Genomic DNA, 26,821 nt, shown 5'->3' on the forward strand with positions numbered 1-26,821 from the left:
ACAGTAATACATACATATACAATCAGAATATATAGAATATAACAATTAATCAGAAATAATATGGAGGATGAACGAATGAGACGACTGGCATGTTAATGCACGTGTTTATTATATGACAGCTGAAGACAGAGTGAGTAGTAGCTCTCCGAACCCAGCCGAGTTGGTTCCCACTCGCAGGAAGGCAACCAAACTCAACCATGTCGTATAAGCGAGCCGCCACAATAATAATAATTATAGTGACATCTATGGATTTCAGATTACTGTGTGTAGGCGGGGTACGATGTGTTGACCGTATCCCGGCCTAACGAAACACTGTTGTGTGGTTCAAAGATGGGGTCACCAATGTAGGCGGGGTACGATGTGTTGACCGTGCTGTTGAATGATCAGAAGGTTGCGTAGATCACGTCGGGGTAGTACCAATGTAGGCGGGGTAGCGATGTGTTGACCGTATCCCGGCCTAACGAAACACTGTTGTGCTAGTTTTATAAAGTTTTATTGTTTGCCTATGGTTGTACAAAGGTATGGTATTTGTGGGCAAAAGTATGTCGTTCAGCGGTCTCTGGATATGGTAGAGTGTCGCTGGCTCAGCATTCAGCTATGTACGGAAGGTCTCTGGATACGGCAGTGTGTTGCTGGCTCGTCCGGCTGGTTGATCTTCCAAGTCCGCGTAGTGTAGTGGTGGCTGGTCAGGAGTTGTATGTTGACTGGTCTGCTGTTGTGTGTCGACGCTTGCTGCTGTGGGTCGACTGGCGTTGTTTGGGTTGTACCTCCTTTTATAGTGTTTTTGGAATGCTTGGTGGAAGTGGTTATTGACGCGTACGAGAGGAATTTTGTTTTCGTCGAGGCGTCGAATTTTCTGGAATGCTTGATGGAAGTGGTCGTACGAGCATTTAGTTTATTGATGCGTACGAAAGGAATTTTGTTTTCGTCGAGGCGTCGAATTTTCTGGAATGCTTGATGGAAGTGGTTATTGACGCGTACGAGAGGAATTTTGTTTTCGTCGAGGCGTCGAATTTTCTGGAATGCTTGGCGCCTTTCCGCTCGATGTATTTTAATGGTGGCGGCGTGTTTCGACCGTTTTGGTTCCACTCGACTGGTAGGGGCGTTCCGCCTGAGTTTAATATAATGACTGCAGGTGCATGTCGTCTGGGTTTCGGGAATGTAGTTTGTTGTTGCGGAATATTCTCGAAGGTTTCGATGACGATGACGACGACGAGATTCCTACATGTGTATAATTAATACAAATTATACACAGGCAGATTTTTGTGACAACAGGATTAGATTTTTAATATCAATTTTCAGGAACCGTTTCAGCAATGATCAGATAAAATTGGCAAACTCTGATAGAGAAACGATCGATTTGGAGTCACAAAACCCCCAAATCTAACCAGCAGTGGCGAGGACACGAACCTATGACCTCAGTGATGCTAAATATATACGCTATCACTAAGCCAAACTGCTGGCTAGTGATAGCGTATATATTTCGTGAATATAAAGTAAAATATCGTGAATATATCTGGACTCGAGTTCTCGTTAGTACAATATTTCTTGGTGGAGTTTTTGGGAAACGTATGTTCCGTGATCGAGATCACTTTGTGCGGAATAATCACCAAAGCGCTTTGAAGATTCCCCACCTCAAACGTAGCGGAAGAAAAAACAAAGAAGATTTGTGTCGTCGACGGAGCTCCCGCTCAACACTGACTGGAGTAGTACGCTGACATGTCTTGAAATTACAATGGCTAACGATCGTAGTGCTTATTTCAGCTGAAAGTGTGTGTGTGTGTGTGTGTGCGGCGTGGTGTGGCGCACCTGATCAGTGGTGGAGGCCGAGGTGTTGTCGTCACTGGCGGTCTAGTGTTGCGGCCGCAGCCGGTGTCGGCCGGTGGGTGTAGAGCGGCCGGCCCGCCGCCCCAACTTGACTTGCTCGTTTCGCCCGACTCGAGCTCGCCTCTTCAGCCGCCGCCGCGCCCACGACTGCTCGCCCGCAACCCACCCGCCCCGCCTCACCTGCCCCCCACCCCGCGCCTCGCCTCGCCTCGCCTCGGCGGGTCTCATCGGCCGCGACGCGTCGCCGCCCCGCTGCTCGGACAGGTGCGCCCCCGAACCCTCGCACACACTACACACCCCACACCACACCACACCACACCACACCACACCACACCACACCACACCACACCACCGATTACATTATCACTGCACCAACTCCACAATCACACTGCAACGTTGCATCACTGCAGCGCTACCATTGCCCATCCATCATCCATCGTCCACCGTCCACGCCCATTACACCGGCCTCCGTGCGCCCCTGCACCACCCGTCTTCCGTCTTCCGTCACCCGAAAACTGCATCATGTATTTCGCTCGAATGGCTGCCGCCGGCCTTTTTGTTTTGATTTCCTTCGTCCGCTGGCCCCGTTCGGCTCGGTTCGATTCGATCCGATCCGATCGGTGTCGTGTTATGCAGCGGCGACATTAGCGCCGCCTACGTACGGCCTGCATCCGAATCCTCCCGTGGTCGTGTCAATTTCGCAACAATGGCGCCCCCTATACCCCCCTCCCCCCTCCCCCGCCCCGTCTCCGCCGTTCCCGGTTTCGCGCACTGACAGTTTGACATAACAAATGTCAAGTTGGTCACGCGCCTATTTATAGTTTTTTTTGTGATGACGCTTTATTTTGTTCGCGAATAGTGCGATTATGCGTTTGCAATTTGTGTGCAGTCACATGTTCGGTAGAGGTTCCGTGTCGGTCGGCTGTCGGGTCGTCGCCGCCGCCGCCGCCGGCTCGGGATATGCGATCGTATTTGCACGGGCGATAAGGGTTGTTTTGGCTCGTGCGCGTCCTCGTGCGTGCGCTCCATATTCGACCCTTTTTCGCTCGCGCGTAAGGACCGTTTTCGCTTGGAGCGTGCGATGGACTCGAAAACAAATGAAACGTGTTTAAATAAAAAAAAAAAAAATCCGAAACAAAAGCCCACCTACAATTTATTTACATGAATTCCTTTCAGAGCTCGACTTTAATATGGCGAAAATTTTTTTGTATTTCAAAAAATTATGATTTTTATTTTTATATTATAGAAAAAATAAAATTATATATATGGCAATCGAAATGATGATTAAATTTTGAACGAAATATACTCGGTTACTTTCTTTCGTAATTCGTAATAGTAAGGTGACCATATTTTTCAAATTCAAAACCAAGACCTTTTTTTACAAAAACTTATTTATTTTAAAGCGGTCTCCGTCATGAGCCCGAATGTGAAATGCCCGAAAACGCAAATAACGGAAGGCAAAAATCGAATATCGAAAGATCTTAAGCCGAAAAATAAAAAAAAGGGTGCATGGTAAACGGTACATACTCACTTAATTTGCGCGAGCAGGATACAACAGGAACAAGAGGAACAGACTTTTCCTCCTGTATTAATGTGCGCGCGCAGAATACGGGAGGAAAAGCCTGTTCCTCTTGTTCCTGTTGTATCCTGCTCGCGCAAATGAAGTGAATATGTACCGTTTACCATGCACCTTTTTTTTATCTTTCGACTTCAGATTTTTCGATTTTCAATCTTTGCCTTCCGATATTTGCGTTTTCGGGCGTTTCACATTCGGGCCCGTAAGGTAGACCCATTTTAAAGTACTTCAATTATTTGAAACGTTTTATGAAATGAAAAAATGAATTCATTTTCTTGAATTCTCATAGTAAAATTCTACACAAGACTGCTTAAAATTATACCAAGTGATTAGCAAACATTTTAAGGTTTCAACATTCAATTTCGTTTTATCACTGGACTGTATATTGTTCATCAAAGTAAAAATTCCTTCGGCTGGTGCATTTTTTCCCGATAAATGGAAACAACATTTGACTAATTTGCCAATATTTTTGCAGGAGACATCATTTTCACTGAAGATTTTGTATATTTATCCATCTATTAGATAAAAAATTCCATTACATAAAAAAAATTGTATAGGTTTTATCTCACGACTTACCAGGACAGACATAAAACCAGTACTGTCCTGGTAAAATCAGTATGAATTGGTCAATTACTTACCTTAAATTAATTAATTAAGTCAAATTAATTACCTTACCGTGTAGATTTCTATTTTGTCGATTTTTGTGTATTTATTATTTGAAATATCTTTGCACTTCCTTTGTTTGGCTAGCTCACGAAAATCCAAACACTAGCGATAATGTTAAAATTTAGATAAATTTATTGTATATATTATAATATTGTCAGAAATAATATTTCGAAATAAATCAACCTACATACATAAAATAAAATAAATAAATAAATCTGATAAAATTTCAAGTAAATTTGTTATTACTTGAAACTATCCGAAGGCAATTCTTTTAATCATAATATATATTTTCCATTAAAAACTAAACTACCTATTTTTTCAATAATTGAATAAGCTTATGTAAGTTAATTTAAAATTAAATTATAATTCAGATTCTGTAGCAAAATTTTTTGATAGCGTCCATATTTGACTCTGACCATTGTGATTTCTCATGGTGACGTGATTTCTCACCAGCTGTCTCCAAATGGATTCGACTTGAAATTATGACGGATTGTTCCTCGGTGTTGTTTATTTCCCACGTGCGCTTGACGCTCCGAGTATGGATACCAGGGTGCGGATCAACCGAATTGTAGCGATGATCGACTTTTCAACGTTCGAATTCAATTTTTTCCATGTCTTCAAATGTGGTCAGCCACTTTGTCAAAAATAAAAACATTTGTCTCCCGGCACAGTCCTCCAAAAATCCACTATTGAGGAAGTACCCTACCAACATTACTATTTTTACTTTATTTTTATTGTAAACAAACTTTCGACGATTGATCTTTCGCCTCATATCTTCTGTTTGGGTTGTTTTTTAAGATTCTCGACGCAAATTTGTCTCGCGTAGTTGTTCCAGTCGACGGTCATGCCTAATTCCTCTTTTCACAATTTGGTCGATGTCAATTCTCTGGCCCAAACAATGTAAGAAATGAACAGTTGTCACAAATGGTAGATGACTATTGCCGGAACAATTTCCATGTTGTATGTTGACTTTCTTCCGGCAAGACAATTAGAGCTTCATTTTATGTTTTCTTGCAGACAGCTGATGTTTATCTCTTTTGTAAGAATGTCACGCCATCTTTGGCATATTTTATTCTTCACACGCCATGTCCTCCTAGAGCATTGGCAACTAGAATTCCCACCCGTACTCTATCGACGGGTGCTGAGGTCGTACGACTGCCGAAGATTCTTCAACTGTTGACCTACGTTATCAGGCGCAGGAGATCGCATTTTTGGTTTTGCAATCCAAATACAAGATACTCTAATTTGCGCCTTTTCACATTGTTGAGATTTTCAGCATCCTTGTGTATGTCCTTATCGCAAAGGCCTGCAGCTTTTTACACATGGTATCTGTCAGGTTCTGTACGGTTGATAGTAGAGTGAATAAAATATTTTCTTTTAAAATAATCCCTTCAGATAATAGTAAAGTACCTATCTTACAAAAAGGATCGATTAAGTTGAAGTTGCCAAAAATTACTTTTTAAATGTTTTATAGAGTGAGCTAATTTCTTTCCCTAAAATATATAGTTGAATCAATTCATTTATTGAAGTGCTCAAACTAGATTTACATATACATTCAATGTATAAGAGTGCTAGCGAAATAAAGGATTTTATCGATTTTCCGTCGGTTTGAAAATAGTAGTAACAAATTAATTCCATCACTTCATGCGATCTTCACATATGATTGTTGATAATTAACGAATTTTTATTTCGACTCTGGCGTCTTAAATTTTTCGTAAATCACTCGAAATGTCTGCAAATACTTAAAGAATAAAGTGTACACATACGAGTTTGTTTTTATTTGCCGCGAAACACAGAATAGTTATAAATAGCACGATAGGAATTTACACACAAATAAGTGTAAATGTTATTCGCTGGACACGTTCGCCGACATATTATTTTTCAGACACACCTCGACAATATGTACCAGGTCATTGCTGTATGTGTTGAAATTATTTATCCGATGAAATGTCACATATAATATTGAATATAACAAATCAATGAGCGGTTGTATTTATTTCGGGTGTATCCAGATAATAATGTAGACTAAAATTGAATGTTTTATACATACACACATCATTCTAAATCAGACCACACATTTGTATATATTAAAGTTTATGCATACAATCATTAGATTTATGTGTGTTTATGTGCTTTTGTTAATATTTTAATAATCTAATTTGTTGTTTCAGCTTGGGAAATGTGAGTCGTAATCTCATCTTATACTGGCACAATGACCATATCAACAGCAAATAAAACTCCAGTAAGTTATTAAAAGCACACTTGTTCATATTAAATAGTTTGTGTATCATATATAGAAATTTCTTTCGTTAATTAATTTTAGCATCGATTATACAATCTTAATGTTTGACATTTCCACAATTCACTTTTGATTATTACTTATGTGTTATACAATGCTTTAAATATTGTTTGATGATTGATTGTATCTATTACACACATGTATGTATGTGTCGCGCCGTGTTTGATTTGCTTATTTATTTGATATTGATGTGCACAATGTGTTTATTAATAAGTGACCACATGTACTAGTAAATATTGTATATTTAGCTTCATTGTGAGGGTTAGGTCATATTATGATTACAATTTCTGTATTCTTGGCAAATCATATGATGTTGGATATTTGGAACTCGGCCAGCGAATCTATTGCTTTTCTTCCATTTCTCGTGCAGTAAATAATTGCATTTGGTCTTACGTTTGAAATTGTTTTCGTTGAAATTTGTCATTGAACTGTTTCCGTTTTGAACATTTTTTTGTGTGTGTGTATGACATTAGATGGAGTTCCCTCTTGGTAAACTAACGGCCTTAGAGGAGAAGATTTCCAACCACCGTTGGGTTGTTCCTGTTCTGCCTGATCAGGAGCTGGAAGTGCTTTTAGACGCTGCAATAGCTTTTGCGAGCGATGGTGTGTGAAATTTTAAATTTCGATTAATCTTCGAGGATGTGTGTTTTTATTAACGATGCATTTTTTCTTTTGTGTAGGGAGAGATGTGAATTGTGCAGCCTGCCAACGATTTTATCGCAATGGCCTCACTGTATCTTTTACAAAGATACTAACGGATGAAGCTGTGACGTCTTGGAAATTGAGTATTCAGCAGTGTATCCGTGTAAACTGTGAACGTTTGGTTAAACTATGTGCCTTGCGTATGGACAGTCCTTACATCCTTAATCTATTAGCTATTCTTTTTAATCCCAACAACAAGTAAGGAATCTTTTTTGGCACAAAAAAATAACATCTTAATATTGAATGAAATTTATAATGTTTTTTTTTGTTTTTGTTTTAAGATTTCACTCTTTTAATGCCGGACGTCAAAGTGAAACTGTACCAAATGACGTCGTATATGCACGTCCTCAAGACCATAGAAATCCTAGAGGTTGGCTTGTCGATTTAATTAATAGGTATTTTTATTTTTCTTTTTAATATTATAAGTTGATTGTTTTCTGTTTTTTTTTTAATACATGTTGGATTTGTATAGGTTTGGACATTTGAATGGGTTTGAACGGGTAGCCGAGCGCTTTGAAGTGATCGCCGGTTTGAAGCAGTCGCCGTCAATCGAGGAGGCCACGACAGAGGTCAGTCTATCTGAAAATGACCCGAAAACCACCAACTGTAACATCGATGCTGAGGTTCGTAATTTTAAATTTATTGCATATTCAGTACTCTGGAGTTGTAATGTGGTCACTTAATATTTGAAATAATTTGCAGAATGAAAGCACGAGTGAAAAGGAGTCGCCGGAAAAAGAAACTACGCCGACGTCTAATAATAAGCTCGAAGATGGGAGTAAGGAATCTTTAGGAAACGGGGATGGAAGTAAAGCGGCGTCGGCACTTGTTGCCATTTGGCAACTTATTAGACCTTTCAGTTTATGTCATGAGTTACTCACTCCCTTTACTGTCAACAAGTACTTAACACCGATTTTGGTAAGATGAAATATTTTAATATGACGTTAAAGTATTGGATGTTCTTTTTTAATTCGAATTAATTTTTCTTATTTAGGAAGCTATTCCGGCTGTCCTGGAAAGGTTAACAGATGAAGAACTGAAATCAGATGCTCGTGTTAACGAAAGTAAGACTGATACCATGTCCTGTCTGATACGAGCGTGTAGGAATCTTGCTACCAAAGCTACACAAAACCCTAACCTTAGTAAAGGTATATATATATGTATTTTAAATATTCGAAGATTTATGCATTTGAACAAAAATTAACAGTGTTGCTTTTAATAGGGATAGAAATGTTTCGTCTTAAAATGATATTGAGGCTTTTGCAAATGCCATCATTTAATGGTAAAATGTCAGCTTTGAGCGAAGTCAATCAAGTCATAGGTAGTGTGCTACAACAATCCAAGCCAGATTGGTTAACTCCAGCTACAATAGCAGTAAGCTACCGTTTTTTTTATAATTGAATGTTTTTAGTGTATAACTATTATTTTGCTTATGTTTATTACATCATTTTAGCAATGGATTCGTGAAAATAACGTTCTCGAAATAGTATTACGCGATTCTTTACATCAGCAGCAATACGTCGAACGATTAGAGAAAATGTTGAGGTTTATGATAAAAGAAGGTGCTTTGACACCAGCTGATTTGGACGCCATATGGGGCGCCCAACATGGAAAGCACGAAGCGATCGTTAAAAACGTGCACGATCTGCTCGCAAAGCTTGCTTGGGACTTCACTCCTGAACAACTCGATCATTTGTTCGATTGTTTCAAGGTAGCTTCTTTTTGGCCGATTGGTTTTATTGTTATATTAGTCTTGATTTGACTGTTGTTCACTTCACAATTGTTTCTGTAGGCGAGCTGGTCGACATCTAGTAAAAAACAAAGTGATAAATTGTTAGAAGTCATTAGACGATTAGCCGAAGATGATAAAGATGGTGTGATGGCTCACAAGGTAAGTCTACGTTTTGTGCATGTAATGTTCACAATATGTATTGTAATATATTTTTAAACGTGCTATATTTGTAGGTGTTAGTGTTATTTTGGAACTTAGCTCACTCTGAAGAAATTTGTACAGATGTAATGGATGTTGCTTTAGCGAACCACGTTAAGATATTAGACTACAGTTGCTGTCAGGATAGGGATGCTCAAAAAATATTGTGGTTAGATAAGTGGGTATATTTTATTTCATGCTGTATGCGTTTGTATGTTCTTGGATTGCTTTTAAAATGTTGACTTTTATAGATGCGTAGAGGAATTAAAATCTTCAGAGCGATGGGCACTGCCTGCACTGAAGCACATGCAAGAAATTTGTTGTTTATACGAAGCCGGTCAGAGCGGCATGGGTGGTGGTCCTCCATCGGCTCCAAGACCGTCGCCGGCTTCTCTGTGCCGACAGGCCGTTATTGAACGACTGCACAACCAACATTCTCTAGTCATTTTAGTCACTAATTCACTTACTTCGTATATGGAACATGCTAGAGCTGTTTTTAAACGTATGATCAAATTTTTTTGTGGTTGATGTATTTTCATCACTTATATATTGATTAATACATATTTTTTCTGTAGAACAACCTGATCTTGATTGGGATACATGGTTACCAGATGGAAGATATCCTCATGTAGAGCAAGTTCAGGAGAGATTAGGATTTTTGAGCTTTTTACTTAAGGATGGGCAATTGTGGCTGTGTGCCGAACAGGTGCGTTTCAAATAATTCACGCTTTGAATGTGGGTGTTTTGCTTAAATTTTATGTTCATCCTTTACATTCTAGGCAAAACAAATATGGGTTTGTTTGGCAGAACGTGGCGTTTCGCCTGAAGATAGGGAAGCTTGTTTTAGGTGGTTTAGTAAATTGATGGGTGAAGAACCAGATTTAGATCCGACTATTAATCTCCAATTTTTTAAACAAAATATATTGACATTGGATCCTCGTTTACTCACATATAGTGGAATACAATGTTTCGAACGGTAGGCATTCCTTCATTTATTTATATCCATTTACATTTATTATTTTTGAAATTTCACGGTGATGTTTCACTCGCAGGTTCTTCAAAGCTGTCAACGGAAAAGAAGGCAAATTGAAAATGAGACGGAAAGGATTTCAATTGGAAGAACCAGATCTTATCGGCTTGGATTATCTTTGGAGGGTATGATAAATATTTTTTATAGAACATTGCAAGCAAGAAATACATTTTAATAATAAAATCGATATATATTTTTTTAGGTGATATGTGAATGCACTGAAGAAATTGCTATGTGCGGAGTTGAACTCATTAGGGAAGTCTGTGCCAGTCCTGGAATTCGACTTGCATCCAGTGATTACCATGAAGCATTTATTAATGACTGTTGTGAAAGGCTTAGAGTCGCACACCAGGGTTTGTCGGGTTCCAAAACACCCGAACGTAAGATATATCATTTCATTTGATTGTAATTTTTAAGCGTGATCGTTTGTTTGATTTTTATTATATTTGTATTTTAGAAGCTACAGTGTGTTGTGTACGACTGTTTCGAGTATTGCGAGTGATTACCGAGTATGTGGTTGAGTGTGATAGGCGCTATGCACCCGATCGGCAAATACTACCATTGTATAGGTATTATCTTCATATGCATATGTGGAAATTTATATATGGCTGTATGTATGTGTATTTTAAATTTTTACGTTTTTTTTTTAGAGCTGGAAGGGGTAGACAATGTGATCTCATTGTACGTTTTCAAGCTGGTCAGCGACAGCTGGAAGATATGGAACTCTACACACATTCGCATGAAATTTTACATGTATTAAGAACTTCCATATATCGAAGGTAAACTCAAGTTTTCACGTCAATGTACAGTCCCTGATCATAATATTACGCCACCCCGATTGAATCGCGTTTGCGCCCATTTGTAACGGTTATAAATAATTCACAATAAGATATTTTGGGCTAGTTTTTTTTGTAAGCTCATCCTTATTTGCTACTCTATTCACCAACAAAAAAATAATTTAACATTATCCTTCAAAATGTCTTCAAAAATAAAAGTGAAATGATAGAAATGAGTTTGCTCCTGAATTACGTAAAGCATATACGATCGTTTCTGAGAAGATTTTTTATTATTTCGTTAACAACACCGTGATTTTTTCTTTTGCTACAGCTTTATTATATTTTTAGGGTAAGTTGGTGATTAATTTGTAAAAAAATTACTTTCATTTATGTTTTAAATTGCTCGTGAGTCTTAAATAGATTATTTTTTAGATTAGTCGGAAAGCAATTCTTTTTAAAGAAAGAAATACAAGTATTTATAGCATTAATAAAACTGGAATGTTTTATAAACATAAAATCGCGACAATAGAGGGTGTAAGTAATACGGCTGTTTGCAAAATAACGAGACATCTGGAACAAAGTGGCGATCCCACACTCAGGTACCTGGACCATCGACGCTATAGACCCCAAAACTCACCCCAAAAGGGAATGTTTTGTCTCAATTTGTGGGCATCAGTCATTATAGCTTTCGCCTAATTCATCTCCGAACCAATTGGTGTGTTTCCATTGCTTTTGAATGGAAGATTCACCTTTCAATACACCTTGAAATATGCATACATTTTAGTGGTTTTGTAAATTTAAGACACAAGACACAATAATTTTGTAACATTCAAATTATCGTTTTCCAATGTTCTAGGGTGAAGTTTTAATGTTTATTTGCCCAATTTAATCGCGATTTGCTCATTCTTTGGGTTGGCATCGGCTTTTTTGCAAGGCGCCGTCTTTTCGACCTAGCCTCGGCGAGATAGCGCTGGATCCTCTCGTCTATCTCCACATTTTCGTCTTTCAGCTCCTGTTGAATCCTTTTATTTGTTATAAAGCAGTTTCTAGTAACAATTTTGACAATCCTTAGATCCTCACGGGGGCTAATTTTTGTTTTTCGCCACATTTAACCCGCTTGTTGAGTGTGGGATCGCCACTTTGTTCCAGATGTCTCGTTATTTTGCAAACAGCCGTATTACTTACACCCTCTATTGTCGCGATTTTATGTTTATAAAACATTCCAGTTTTATTAATGCTATAAATACTTGCATTTCTTTCTTTAAAAAGAATTGCTTTCCGACTAATCTAAAAAATAATCTATTTAAGACTCACGAGCAATTTAAAACATAAATGAAAGTAATTTTTTTACAAATTAATCACCAACTTACCCTAAAAATATAATAAAGCTGTAGCAAAAGAAAAAATCACGGTGTTGCTAACGAAATAATAAAAAATCTTCTCAGAAACGCTCGTATATGCTTTACGTAATTCAGGAGCAAACTCATTTCTATCATTTCACTTTTATTTTTGAAGACATTTTGAAGGTTAATGTTGTATTATTTTTTGTTGGTGAATAGAGTAGCAAATAAGGATGAGCTTACAAAAAAAACTAGCCCAAAATATCTTATTGTGAATTATTTATAACCGTTACAAATGGGCGCGAACGCGATTCAATCGGGGTGGCGTAATATTATGGTCAGGGACTGTAAATACAATTCACTCTTATCATAGCGTTGTTGTGAAATTTGAATAATGTGGTTTTCAGAATATCGCCGGATGCGACCGGAATCAAATTAGAGCTTTACATAAATGGAGAACTTTTAGATCAGTGCCACGATAATAAACTCCTTTCCGAAATACCTATAAGGCATAAATCAATTATCACTGGAAAGGTTTGCAGTGTTTCACATACGTCTCGTATTTTGTGTGATGTATGTGATTACATGTCTGTATTCAAATTTGTAGGTTTCGGCTTCCAATATAGCCGGGCAATCATCTAATGACAGTTCAAGCGATTCATCAACTGGTGAACTCCGCTCATCTGTTGGTGTGCCCGCTTCGGCTATCTTATCGTCTTCTCTGCAGCATTTTTCCGAAAATTTTTTGCCCGGTGCTGTGAGTACTTAATATTTTTCCTATTGTGTATATTTAATTTTTGCACATGTTATATTCGTTATCACTTAATTCAGATATTGGCTCAAGGTGAATGGCAAATTCCGTTCATATTGGAACTAGAGCAGACTGGCTGTGATTATCATCATCCTCCTCTGAGAGATACTGCTCATCAATTAACCCACATTCTTCCGCCACATCAGCACACTGTAATTGAAAAGAATATGTTTTCATTTCTACTAATTATTTATTTATTTTTTAATGCTCATGCTCTATTTTACTCGTCAGGTTGATAAATTATCTGCAGCTCTAGTCAGCGAGGATGACACTCTGTTGCATCAAATGCTCTATGGACCTCCTCCACCAAATGTAGCTTATAATGTTAAGGTAAAAATATTGCTCATGTGCATGTACTGTTGTCAGATTTTATAATTGGTGTTTTCTATTGATTTTGTACTACTTATTGTCAGGTGCTGTACAGTATGGTCATACCAGCAATGGAGCCGTTGTCGGAACGATGGCATCCTACGCAGCTTGCATGTGTACGCCATGGTCATCTGTTTTTAGATGCTATAACCAGTAATGCATTTTTACAAGGCGGTGCACCTTACACAAGACGGTTAGTCTTTCATATTTATCGTAGTTTGAACTATCCATGATAACAAATATTGATTTTATTGTTATTTAATTTTGTAGGGGTGGAATATTGCACACTATGAAATTAGTCAAATTGGTGCTAACGGCGCTCGGTCATTTTTTAGTATTACTCGATCCAGAAACATCAAATGGTACTGAAGGAAGGTATGTTGGTGTCGATTTATTCGTCACGCAAAAGTTTTTTTTGAAGATTAACTAATTTTTTTCGAATTTCAGAGAAAATGTGAGAATTGCAGAAATACTACAAAAAGCGTTATACGTATCACCTAGTCACACTTGTGAAATTATGGTAAAGGCAGTAGCTGAAAAATTAGCACGAAGCATGGGTGAACAGGTTTGTGTTAATTGTCATAGTATAATAGTTTTGAGAATTTTAAAGCCATCTATTTTTTGTGAACAGTACTGTTGTAATCATAAGAAGTTCTTGCTGATGCTGTTTTTACACTATGAATTTTCTCAGTACTTAAGGGGGACCACTAGTGTGACCGCGCGAAAAAAAGGTGATTTTCGGGAATTAAAATAAAAAAAACTACTGGATGGAATGTTTTATCGTTTTATGGATATATGTTTAGATATATACTAAATACATAATAAAAGTTTTTAGACAAAAAAATTGAAGATTCAGCGAGTTATACGTAATCTCCCAAGGCTCCAAAAAAAAAGTATCCCCACTGCTGCAGTGATAGCGACCTTCACAGTGCCTGAAATCAAAAAATTCAAAAAGTTTATTAAACTAGAAGATATTTGCCGTACCATGAACCTCGATCAAAAAAAAAAAAATTGAAATTTAACAAAATGGCGGAGTTTTAAAAAAAAAAATCAAATTTCGCGCATAAATTTGTTGATTTTTGGCCTGCCAAAATTACATTTTTTATTCAATCGGAAAACTGGAGGTTCATGGCACGCAGAAACATATATAAAAGAAGCTGAAAAAAAATCAAATCGATCGGATGATTCATTCTCGAGTTACAACTGCAGCAAATTTGAAAAATGTAGTTTCGAGAAAAACGCGTTTGAAGTTTAAGTTACTGATTTCGTGGTTATAAATCAAGAAATATCATACCTACTGTTAATCTGCTATTCCAGGCCCATACAGTGCACCTTCCTCTTCTTCGAAAGACAGCTGTTGGGCTGCTAAAGCTTTTCTTCGAGCTAATCGGCTCTCTTTTGAAGCAGCCTGTTGACGATGATCTGCCATTCGAAGCCTCGTATCATCTTTGTCAACGGCATAATCGTTCGCTGCAGGTCCAATTATAATTCCCATTACATTGAACATTTTTAAAATTGATGAATAACCGTCATTAAATATTGATGTAGCAGAATAATATGATAACTCTATCGTTTTGAGACCACTGTGGAGGTGTTTCGGTGCCATAGCAAGCCATTATAACTTTTGTTATTGTTCTGAGTATTATTACCCAGACATCTTTCGAGTAAATCACGCCGACTCAAGTCTTCAAATATTGGTTTCAGAGCATTTTGAACCTTTGGATCAAGTGGAACGTAGTCGTGTTTGAACTTGGTCATGTCCAATTGTTTAGCTTTCGCACAGCGATAAGCGCACCAGCTTTCTACGCCTTCCGGACAGTATTCGTGATTACAATTTTGATCGGTAAAACTCAAATGATAAAATGTAGCCCAGATTGCTTTATACATTTCATCCATGTTATCTTGATGTCTCATGATCGCTAAGCCGTAATAGATTTGGAGTTTATTAATTAATTTCATAGTTAATTTGTGTGTATCTTTGCTTTTTCCTCCTAAGGTCTTATCAGTGTTCTTCAAACTACGGCATCGTGATCCCATTCGTTTCTTTACATGTAAATAGCACTCGAGTTTTTTTATTGGTACATCATATGGATTCAAATCCAATAATCCTTTGTAAGTTGCACTATCACCATCGCCAATATACCGCGTATATTTCACCCCGTAATTATCAATTGAGCGACCAAACATATCTTTTATACTGTCAACTTCCATTTTAGATGCTGATCCTTCGTGATTTTTGTCGCAATCATCATGATGTGAGAGCCATTCTTCGTAACCCTCAGAATCGTCGACTTTTTTCTTTTCCCATAAAACACAACTCTGACAGTAAGTTGACTTGACACACGAGTCGATGATCTTCTTACTAAACTTTCCAACAAGAGTTACTACGCCAAACCGTGAAGTGTGGCCACGTTTCTTCCACGTGCCATCTCCAGAAACCGTCAAATTTGTCTCGGAGTCTTCTTCTTCCAGTGTCAACTTTTTCTCTTCTTCTACAGCTCTTTGCATACTAAATTTACAAATTGATTCTGCTGATGTCCATAAATTCGCAAAGCATCCACTGAAAGTTTGAGTATGGAATTTACGTATTAGATCCATCAAACCACAAAAAAGATTCACTCCGTTTATTCCGATACCTAAAAGTCGCATCACAGCCACTATGCGTCTATTTATTTCAAATGCATTACCAATCATAGGCCCGGAATTGATGTACGAAACGCCGCATTCACATATTACAGCAATTTTGAATCCTAAGCCTCGCGGACTTGCTTGATTGAACGTAATTTTTTTTTCACAAGTTTTGCACATCACTAAATTAGTTATTGCAGAAAAAACAGAAATAAACTGGAGAATACTATAACCGTGCGTTGGATCAATCACAATTTCTTCGTCCTTATTGTGTAAAAGTTTGTCAGCTGACGTACTGGTATTTGCGGTGGACTGTTCACATGTATGTTGATTCGCCGAAAATTTTCGTTTTTTAGAAGTTGATCTACGCGTGGGATCAACATGGGAACCCTTTTGTTTTGAATACTGAGAACTCATTTTTGCTAAAATTTTGTACGATGTTCTCACTATAACGGTCACAATAACACTGGAAGAGAGTTTAAATGTGCCAAAGTCTAGCATCTCCAAAACAGCCAGGTATACGACCCTTTTTTAATGACTTTTCTGGCTGACAGAACCCGAACAATAACTGCGTTATGAATCATAACGCAGTTATTATGATCCTTACGCTAACGCAACTTTCGAACCGACGTCAGCTGCTCTTCGGATGGCTGTAACTCAAAAACTATTCGAGATATGCACTTGAAAATTTAGTATGTTATTTTTAAAGGTATGGACTATCAAAATGTGCAAAAAAAAAAAAACGATTTTTTCAAAATGTCACTAGTGGTCCCCCTTAAAGACTATGCCAATTGCTGTATTAGGCCAAGCACACATTGGGTATGATTTAAACAAAAAACGTATTTAGTTCCTTATCTCATGGTTGCAACCAACTATTGTTCAGACAATATGGTCTTGTGAATCTCGTGAGGTCAGGTCGTCCAGTAATTAGAATACATTTAAATGTTTCTTTGTTCATACATTGATATTCATGAAATTGCTTAGTCAAATATTTAAGTCGATGGAATTCACCAAATTCATTCATTTTTAAATATACACATTTTGTTCACCCAACCGGTTCTACGACGGCAACGATGTCATCGTATACAAGTCTGAAGATATTTTTTCGAATGTAAAGATTATTCATTTAGCACAAACATCATCAGAGAATAACTGATTGTGTCAGACAAAAATACAACCAGTATCTGCACTCAATACGTACTACAAGAATTGTATGAATACGATACAAATTCGTGCCTAAGTGTATTTGGCCTTATGATGTGATTGTTATTATACATATATAAATAATTTTAGGTTTTGGGTGGTGATGCAAACCAGTCAGCAGCGGCACCATTGCTTTTGAGAAGACTACCATCACAAGCGACTATACGAGCTGCTGGGGCTCACGCCTTAGCTTCAGCTCACACTACCGTAACCTCTCCAGCTCGACATCCTGCTCATTTGCATGCCGATGATATAGCTCGTTAGTTAGCACACATATTATATATCAAATAAATGTTCAAATGTTGGTTTCAATTTTATATTTCAATTTATAGTGGTACGCGAGGCTCTAGAAGTCGTCACTGTTTGCGTTGCATTAAATGGAGCGAATATCGCCGAGCTGCTCCGTGAAGCGTGGCTTCAGAATCTTCTCGTACAATTGATCATCGTGTGTCCGAATCCGCAGGTGAATATATTATACGTGCTTATTTTACATTCTGATTGGGATTTTCTTTTAATGGTTATTAATTTTTAGGTCCGTGTGTGTTGCGCCGAACAATTGTTGGAAATGTGTGGTTGGAGTGGAGAGGCTGGAGCCAGCGCTGCTCTGGCGACTCTTCTCGCTCACACGGGTGGTGCTGCACGCGTTTATGCGTCTCGTTCGAATCAATATTTTCAACTTTTGTGCAGATTGATAGCCGCTGCTGGCACCCAAGTCGCCTTGCCACTTTTGTCACGTCAAGTGGCTTGGCTTAAAGCTACGCGTGATTCGATAATAGCGGGACATCAGGTGCTTATTTATTTGCGTAAATACGTGTTTTATTAGATTTTTTTAAGATAAACTTACGTTTCGGCTAATTTTCACAGGTGGAAGATACACTACTAGAAGGGCATTTGAGTTTGACCAAAGAAATTTTCATTTTGTCTTCGAGTGACATAAAGTGCGAATACGGTTCAGATCCGGCGAAAGATATTAATTTAATTCGAGTAAGATATACTTGTGTAGTTAGTATATAAGTGTATAGGCTATTTATTGTTTGAGATTTTGCTTTTTGTTAATAGGAATTGGTTTGCGAGTTTCTGTGGCCGTGTTCATGGGCGCAATTACAGATGAGTCGTGGAGTTTCTACCGCAGACTCCGGTGGAAGTGGAATGCCGACTGCTATTTGTACAACACCTGGAGCGATTGCTGCGGCTTGTGATCTTCTCGCTTCGTTGTGTCACCGCTGCGTTCCCAATATGTCTCTACTAGTCACATTACTTACCAACATGTTCTATAGTGGTGCGTGTGATTTATTAGAGTTTTTATTATTTGTTTGAGCTAAACATTTTTGCTAATTTTGTTTTTATTTTGTAGATAGCAATAGTGCTTTGACTGAGTGGGAGTATTTGCCAGCTGTAGGTCCTCGTTCGACTTCTGGTCTTGTTGGGCTTCGTAATGCTGGAGCAACTTGTTATATGAATTCCATATTGCAACAGCTCTATATGGTACCATCCATTAGGGATCATCTACTTAAAGTTCAAGGTTTTTTTAATATATTTTCACAGTTATGTAATTTTTAAAACATTGTGGTGTATTAACTTATTTTATTTACTTTAAGGAGCTGTTACTGATCCTAATGAAGATTTCTCTGGTGAAGATCATATTGATTTTAATTCGGAGGTTAGAAATAAGAAGCTTTCTATCACATACGAAATTATTTTATAGTATTTAGAATCCTAAATTTTATGGTTATTTTCAGGAAAATATTGATTATAACGTTTGCATTTTAAAACAAGTCCAAGCAATATTTGCTCATCTTCACTATAGCAAATTACAATATTACATACCGAGAGGCTTATGGGCGAATTTTAAGTGAGTCAAATGCTGTGGTCAAAATCTTAAAATGGTCTTGTAATCTAGATTTTAACTTGATTTATTATATTTTAAGGTTGCTAGGAGAGCCCGTAAACTTGCGAGAGCAACAGGATGCTGTAGAATTTTTCATGTCACTTGTAGAATCGTTAGATGAGGCATTGAAAACTTTGGGACAAGAACAACTTATGGCAAAAACCCTCGGTGGATCGTTTTCCGATCAAAAAATATGCAAGGGTTGTCCTCATCGATATTGCAAAGAAGAACCATTCTCAGTCGTTTCCTTGGATATTCGTAACATGTCTCGGTTGCAAGAGTCTTTGGAAGCATATGTTCGTGGTGAACTTTTGGAAGGCGCCGATGCTTATCAGTGTGATAAGTGCAACAAAAAGGTTTGTTTATTGATTTTGACTCAATATGGGATGGTTGCAATATAAGTAGCATTTCATTTCCAACATTGGCCTAAATATTTAATGTATGTATTTTATAGGTTGTGACCGTGAAACGACTTTGTTTGAATAAACTTCCACCTGTTCTCGGCATACAATTGAAGAGATTTGAATATGACTTTGATAAAGTATGTGCTATGAAATTCAATGATTATTTCGAATTTCCAAGGGAACTAGACGTGGAACCATATACAGGTTGCTATTAGCTAACGTTGGTTATTATATTGAGTTTTAATTTTTGTCTGATCTTTTATTTTATTTTTAGTTTGGGGTCTCGCTAAGGCCGAAGGAGATGATTCTATGCTGGACAGTTTGGCTACAGGGAGTCCAATGCCCAATACCAAATACAACCTGACCGGTATCGTTGTACACTCTGGACAAGCCTCAGGAGGGCATTACTACTCTTTTATTTTGCACAGGGATAGTAGCGGTAACTCTAGGTGGCTTAAATTCGACGATGCTGACGTATCAGAATGTGCAATGCAAGACGATGAAGAAATGAAAGCGCAGTGCTTTGGCGGCGATTATATGGGAGAAGTGCGTAATATTTTGGTGTTTTTGTTTAACCAAATTGTTTAAATATTTATATTTTATATTGTGTGTCATTTTAGGTGTTCGATCAGATGTCAAAGCGATTGTCCTTCAGAAGGCAAAAGAGGTGGTGGAATGCCTATATGCTATTTTATACAAGGGAAGATTGCTTGCAAGGATATATGTTGGAACATCCAATGTCTTGTTTGTCCTTGAAGTAAATATCTGTTAGCATTATGTACTAATATTTTTTATTTTCTTTATTTTACTGATTTTTGCGATTTTGTTATTTAGGGATACTGGTGTACCATCGGCGATATGGGATTGCGTTAGGAGAAGTAATATTGCATTTTCGCATCATCAAGGTCAATTCAGTCCGGAATATTTCAGTTTCATGAAAAAATTGTGTTGCATGAGGTTGTGTGTAATACCAACTTCACCTAGAGGAGGATGGGTTAGTATTTTGTTTATCATATAATAATCTGACTATTTTTTGTGTTGATATTTTAATTGTTATGTTTTTATTGTTTATTAGGATACTGAACAAGAGAAATTGTCCATGTTATGCGTAAAGCTTGCAACCAAGTTCTTATTCAATGTCGGCTTTAGAACTAAGAAAACTCTCCGAGGACCTGCTTCAGATTGGTGACAAACACTCTTCAATTTTTTTTCACTTAAATCATCAAATAAAGTGCTCACTATTGTTTTTATTTTCTTTTTAGGAGTGATATTTTATTACAACATTTGCGATGCTCACCAGCAATACGAGCATGGTTTGCGGTCAACGCAATGTTTCAACATTCGCACAGGTAAAATTCGAACATTGTATTGCTTTTACACATGTAGAATTTAATTGTTTTATTAAAATGATGTTTTAATATTTTAGAATGTGCGAATATTTACTTGCCTGTCCTTCGCCTGAGGTGCGAGTCGTTTTTATGAAATTGGCGGTATTTTTAGCGCACTTTTCGGTACAAGATCCACCTGGTGAGTGAATATACTTGCGATTAACGTTTTTTATATGCCAAGATAATTGAATTCTACTGTAAAAATTGTGTCTCTAGTATCGGGCGATTGTGTCGCTGTACCATTGGGCCGAGCGAACCTTTCGGAACAATTGTTGGCTGGCATCACTGCTTTGGCTACTACTCGCGATCCATCCGAGTGCAAGCAATTACCATTGCTATTCAATTTCTTCCTTACTTATTTGAGTCTCGGATTGAACGAAAAGTTTCAACTTATCAAGGTATTTTGTCGTTTTTTATTATAATGTGTGTAATGTGATGTATGGTTTTAATTTTTTTTTATTTTAGCTCAATGTCGTGTATCTTATGGTGTCTATATCTATCGACGAGTCCATACAGATTGCCAATAAATTTCAATACTCCGATCTGATCAAACTTCATCAGGTTTGTATATGAAAATTGTTATATTTCGGATATTGTAAGATATGCGTTTGTGTTTATATTTGGAAAATTTTTGTCTTAGGTTGTTTCATTACTTGTCCGATGTTGTGATGTTTCGTCGCGGTGTCAATCTTCTGATACTAGTAGTGGGGCTACACCGTTGCCGAATCCTTTCGGTGATCCTTTGATTGCTCAAGCTCAGTTGACTCGCCCTGCGTTGCCTTCGTTATGTGCCGATATACTTTTTAACAAAACCACGTAAGTCGCTTTTAAATTTGAGTATTGAAAGCTAAATTATTTTTACTTTATTTATATACAAGGTATCATTAGATGCAGTTTTGTAATCGTGATTTTTGTTTGTAGTTATATAAAAAAACTGATAGAAGAAAGTAACGGATGTGACGAAACTGTAAGATTAGTTCAATTTTTGGCATGGGAAAATCCGTTGTGGTCTAAAGCCGTACTCTCTGAACTGTTATGGCAGATTACATACGCCTATAGCAATGACTTGAGACATAATATAGACATTTTACTCGCTCTTCTATTACTTGAAGATTCGTGGCAGACTTATCGAGTTCTCAACGCAATAAAAGGTTTGTAACCATTCTGCTTTGTACATCATCGAAATCATATATATAGTGTGAAGTCTAAAATTTGGTCTTTATTATTTCAGGTGAAGATAAGGAAGGATTATTAGATAATATAGTTAGGTCGCGGTGTCATTATCAAAAACGAGCATATCAATGTATTAAACTTCTGGTGGCTGTTTTCACTCGTAGTCCTGCAGCATTGAGATTGCTGCAGGAGCAAAAAGACCTTCGTCAGCGATGGAATAAAGCCATCGCTTGGCTTCAAGATGAGATACACAGTGTGAGTTGATTTTTTAGCTATAATTTTTGTCTACTTTGGATCGGGAATTCAATTTTTTTTAATTACATTTACAGCAGAGATACAGTTCTAGCAATTATAATTATAATACATGGTCACCGCCTGGAACAATCAATGAAAATAGTGGATATTTCTTAGAAAGGAGTAATTCTGCAAAGAAAACTTTGGACAGGTATTTTTCTTCCCAGTTATATATATATATATATATATATATATATATATATATATATATATATATATATATATATATATATATATATATATATATATATATATATATATATATATATATATATATATATATATATATATATATATATATATATATATATATATATATATATATATATATATATATATATATATATATATATATATATATATATATATATATATATATATATATATATATATATATATATATATATATATATATATATATATATATATATATATATATATATATATATATATATATATATATATATATATATATATATATATATATATATATATATATATATATATATATATTGTATTTTTTTTTTTGATTTTATGTAAATATACTATATTGTGTTTTTCAGAGCTTACCAACTGTTTCCGGACGAGGACGATGATGAGGCTTCTTGCAGCGATAGGGAGGTTGATCCAGTTGAAAGTGAATCGTCCAAGGAAACTAAAATTGACGTTGATGCAGATCAAATACAAACCAAATTGTTAGAAACAGTTTTTGTTCGACAATCAGATGGTACTACATCCCAGGTGGCCCCCGCTTCGAAGACTTTAACTGAAATTACGGATCAAAGGTTGAATTCGGGAGGTGAAGACGATTTAACATCATCAGATGGTTCGGTCACTAATGAAAATGTATGAAGGAGTGGTTAATATCTGTTGCGTTGTTGGAGAGATTGAAGATTTTCGTCTATTTTTTTTTATGGGTTCTTACTAATAATGGATGAAAAAGTTTTTCTGTATATTTCTTATGTCAAAGATCGATTTTGCAAACCTTATTTTTTTAATTTCATTAATATATGTATTTTTTGTTTATTCAGAAATCATTATTTACTATGATATGAGTGCATATGTATATTTTCATTGTATTTTAGTAAAGGATAACACATTGGGCTGTTAAATTAAAAAAGTTAAAGTGATCAATCATAACTGTGACATATTTTGTATTGAGATATCGACTATCTGTATTGAGTATTGTATATTTGAGAAATCTGTATTTTTATTATTACTTTTTTTACTTTGTACAGTCAAATAAAATGTGTTATATAATTTAAGTTAATTTTCTGTAATAAATTTTAATGCTTTCCTAAAGCATTGGTATACGTGCCAATAACGAAACGATAAATTAATTTTATTTTTTATCCAAATTTTTAGTATTTTCATTTTGTATTTATGTATATATGTATGTATGTTTGGTAATAGCCATGATTAATTTGACATGATGCAGATATCAGTAAAAGCTTCAAAGTCATGGCATATGTTTTATTTGTAAAAATTCTATATTTCATTCCTTGTGATTCATTTTCAGAAGTAAAATATCTTGCAAAATTGAAATACATACCTAACTGCATTATTTTACTCTCGTTTTCTATTTTTTTAAACCAATAATTTTAACTTAAGATTTATAAAACTGACTGGTTTTGTTTCAGTATATGATGGTCATAATTATTGACATTTTGATAATCCCACAGTATTTGATTTTTTTCATATCATTATTTACTCTTAAATTATAAGAGTGAAAAAAATGAAGCTGAGCTTCTTCTTTTTCCATTACTGATATTTTTTTACGTAATAAAACTTTGTTCCTGCTTAGTGCCATTTAAACAGATTTCAAACGAAGTTATCATATTATGAATACATACATTTTTATTTGTAATTAATAGGTTTGTTTGTTATGTAGTATATCATGAATACTGTGAAATATTCGACATTGTTATATTTTGAATTTTTATTTTCCACGCATCTTATTTTATCACACATACATCTCTCTCTTTCTCTCTCTATATATATATGTTTTAGTTAATGATAAATGCTAAGATTTTAGACTGATGATTTTCATTGTGAGCTTTCTAGGAGTTTGTCCATGGAGTGATTTACTCAAAGTTTATAAAAGAATATTCAAATGTTGACCGTTTAAAATTGATACATAAATACACAAATGTGAGTAATATTTCAACATGGAAAGATTTCAATCGGCGACCAAAATTTGTTATAGATTTGTTAGTGGAAAATATGCCGTATGTTTGTATAGTTGAGTTTGAAATACAGTAACGTGTTAACTATCATTTTTTTTTAAATATAAATATGAATACTCATCTGTTGATTTGAGATTTTTAGCGTTTCTTTTTTTATCTCGTTGATCGTTTGCCTGTAATGAATCGCTAACTAAATAAGAATAGTGTCAGTTTGTGTTTCATTTACTTGACATATCAGCCCATGGCTTACTACGGGTGCAATGTTTATTATTGTGTTATTAGCTTGGTGTGAGGGTTTCCGGATTTCAGTAGCATGGTCATTTGTACAAGTGCCATCGTCCTTATCTAGCGTTACTTTCCTTTGATGTATATACATATTACGTTAGATGTTCATGTTCCATTTTATGTATGTGTATATTTATTCAATGTTCGATATTTTGTGTATTTAGGTGAATATGTGTGTGTGGCAAAGCTGTGTAATCGACCTCGGAAAGAAATTTTTAATTTGTCTTAGACATTTTTTTACCGCTTGCTTAATTTTAGGTAACCAAATATTATTTTATTACCGAATTTTCGTTCTAAACTGTTAAGGAATCTTTCTGATATGGTTGATAACTTACAAAGTGATGTCGAACAATGCAGTTACGAGTATTGAAAGATACGTTGGCTTCACGTCGAGTGGGTCTATTACTATTTAGCGTACAAACTTTGGAAGGTTTCGTTCGTCATATTTTGAGCTTGAACATTTATTTGTGTCGAGCGTTTCCTTGACTGTTGTGTATTTGTACTGTTATTTTTAAATTTTAACATTTTAATTTTTCTACGATACCTATACGGTGATGTGAAATTTTGAAAGAATGTATTTGTGTCAATAATCTGTATTCATTTAATTTTTGAAAAACCAAAAAAAGTGGACAATGTGATAATTATTAACAATTTAATTTTAAAATGTCTGTTCTATAAGGGAGTGTCGGATTTGTATATCGTCAAAAGTGGATAAAGAAAGCTTTTCCCGATGAAAATGCTTCAAACATGACTGATTATTATCAAAATATTACCGATATTCTTTCATGATGTTTTCTTTTTTTTTTTAATTTCTTTGATACGTGCGTTGTAACCAAAGCATATTAATAGTTAAGTGAAATAATCGTTATTTAAACGAAAATCGTATAAATCAATAATAATAATATATTGCATTTTTAACTTCACTGAGTAGATTATTATTATATAGTCTCGTAAATGCTAAGAATGTGGTTGAACGTTTGAATTGTTGAATTGAAATGCAAGTTTTGAGTACACATTTGATATTTTCATAATAATAGTGTTTAAACAATGATTTTTCTTCTAACGAATCAACGACTTAGGCTAGATTTCTTTGAGTATCGAAATTACGCGTTCGATGATGATTCGACCCACCATCAGTGCCGGAGTCGGAAGTCCATTGTATACTCTGATCATGTCGACGTTTCCAAGCCTCGGGTCTAAAGTGATGTATTCGGTTAAAGAGTACACGTGCAGGGTATATGATGATGCGTTTCGTTGTCGGCTGTATTTTATACACGTTTTCTTATATTTCTACATGTAATTCATGATTGTACATAATGTAACGAGCGAATTTCAACAAGTTGAATTGTGTGTGTGTGTGTGTGTGTGTGCGTATATGATATACTTTTTCGTTAGCATTGATCAGATCATTTGTGAACGGTCCGATCTTACCCGTTATTTAGGCATTTCGTAATCTGTTGAATTTTGTTAGCTGTTAGGTTTGTCATATTGGATTTGTTATGTAAAAAAATATTATTTTTTTAAAACGGTTCATGTTTTTTGTTGTACAGAAAGAAATCTTATAATCGTTATGATGTGAATAAGTAGTAGAGGTGTGTGACGGGAGTATCGTAGACGTGAACCAAGTACCAAAGTGTTAAGTATAGCCATGCAACTTTTAATATGTTTTTAATTTCATAGCTCTATTTTTCAGAGCGATGGTTGATGGTTAGTCAACACGTGAATTGTGATTTTTTTTATTTTATTTTTATTTTTTTATTATTATTTTGGAGTGTTAGAGCACGCTCCGTCGTAATACGGAGCGTTGATGTTTTGGACGTTTCTTCGTTCCAATTTGAATCATTGCACGAGTGTGTGTGCATTTGTATTATTTGTCATAAAAAGTTTCCCGTCGGAAACTTTGCATTATTTTAATTTCTATTAGGATATTTTATTTTATTTTTCATTTGAGCGCTCGTCAAGCAAATAATATATTTTTATTTTAATTATTTAAAATTTACATTCGTACGAAACGATGCCGCTTGCCCCACGTGATGTACGTTGTCG

General features: G+C 35.8%; 1 protein-coding gene across 2 annotated transcripts; it reads left to right on the forward strand.

The window, feature by feature from the left end:
• Window positions 1–1,821: 1,821 nt before the first annotated feature.
• Window positions 1,822–25,386, forward strand: faf (ubiquitin carboxyl-terminal hydrolase-like faf). Of its 2 annotated transcripts, none has more exons than XM_077437577.1 (49): window positions 1,822–2,091; window positions 6,241–6,311; window positions 6,842–6,971; window positions 7,049–7,268; window positions 7,352–7,465; window positions 7,543–7,693; window positions 7,773–7,988; window positions 8,065–8,218; window positions 8,293–8,444; window positions 8,524–8,781; window positions 8,863–8,961; window positions 9,036–9,178; window positions 9,252–9,502; window positions 9,576–9,706; window positions 9,780–9,976; window positions 10,053–10,155; window positions 10,233–10,410; window positions 10,488–10,599; window positions 10,681–10,809; window positions 12,554–12,680; window positions 12,754–12,903; window positions 12,978–13,109; window positions 13,189–13,287; window positions 13,371–13,519; window positions 13,597–13,701; window positions 13,774–13,891; window positions 17,248–17,416; window positions 17,490–17,620; window positions 17,690–17,944; window positions 18,022–18,141; window positions 18,217–18,436; window positions 18,512–18,679; window positions 18,756–18,817; window positions 18,897–19,009; window positions 19,086–19,401; window positions 19,500–19,653; window positions 19,724–19,995; window positions 20,070–20,206; window positions 20,284–20,443; window positions 20,525–20,634; window positions 20,712–20,798; window positions 20,876–20,976; window positions 21,054–21,235; window positions 21,303–21,398; window positions 21,478–21,653; window positions 21,759–21,988; window positions 22,069–22,265; window positions 22,340–22,455; window positions 22,868–25,386. In XM_077437577.1, exons 2-49 carry the CDS (start codon window positions 6,282–6,284, stop codon window positions 23,154–23,156), a joined length of 7,509 nt encoding a protein of 2,502 aa, XP_077293703.1. In that variant the 5' UTR covers window positions 1,822–2,091; window positions 6,241–6,281; the 3' UTR covers window positions 23,157–25,386. The 2 variants fall into 2 exon arrangements, with proteins under 2 accessions (XP_077293703.1, XP_077293704.1); XM_077437578.1 differs by having other exon boundaries at window positions 22,343–22,455; window positions 22,868–24,692.
• Window positions 25,387–26,821: the final 1,435 nt, after the last annotated feature.

The sequence above is a fragment of the Arctopsyche grandis genome, chromosome 9 (genome assembly GCF_051622035.1).
Source record: "Arctopsyche grandis isolate Sample6627 chromosome 9, ASM5162203v2, whole genome shotgun sequence".
NCBI lineage: Eukaryota > Metazoa > Arthropoda > Insecta > Trichoptera > Hydropsychidae > Arctopsyche > Arctopsyche grandis.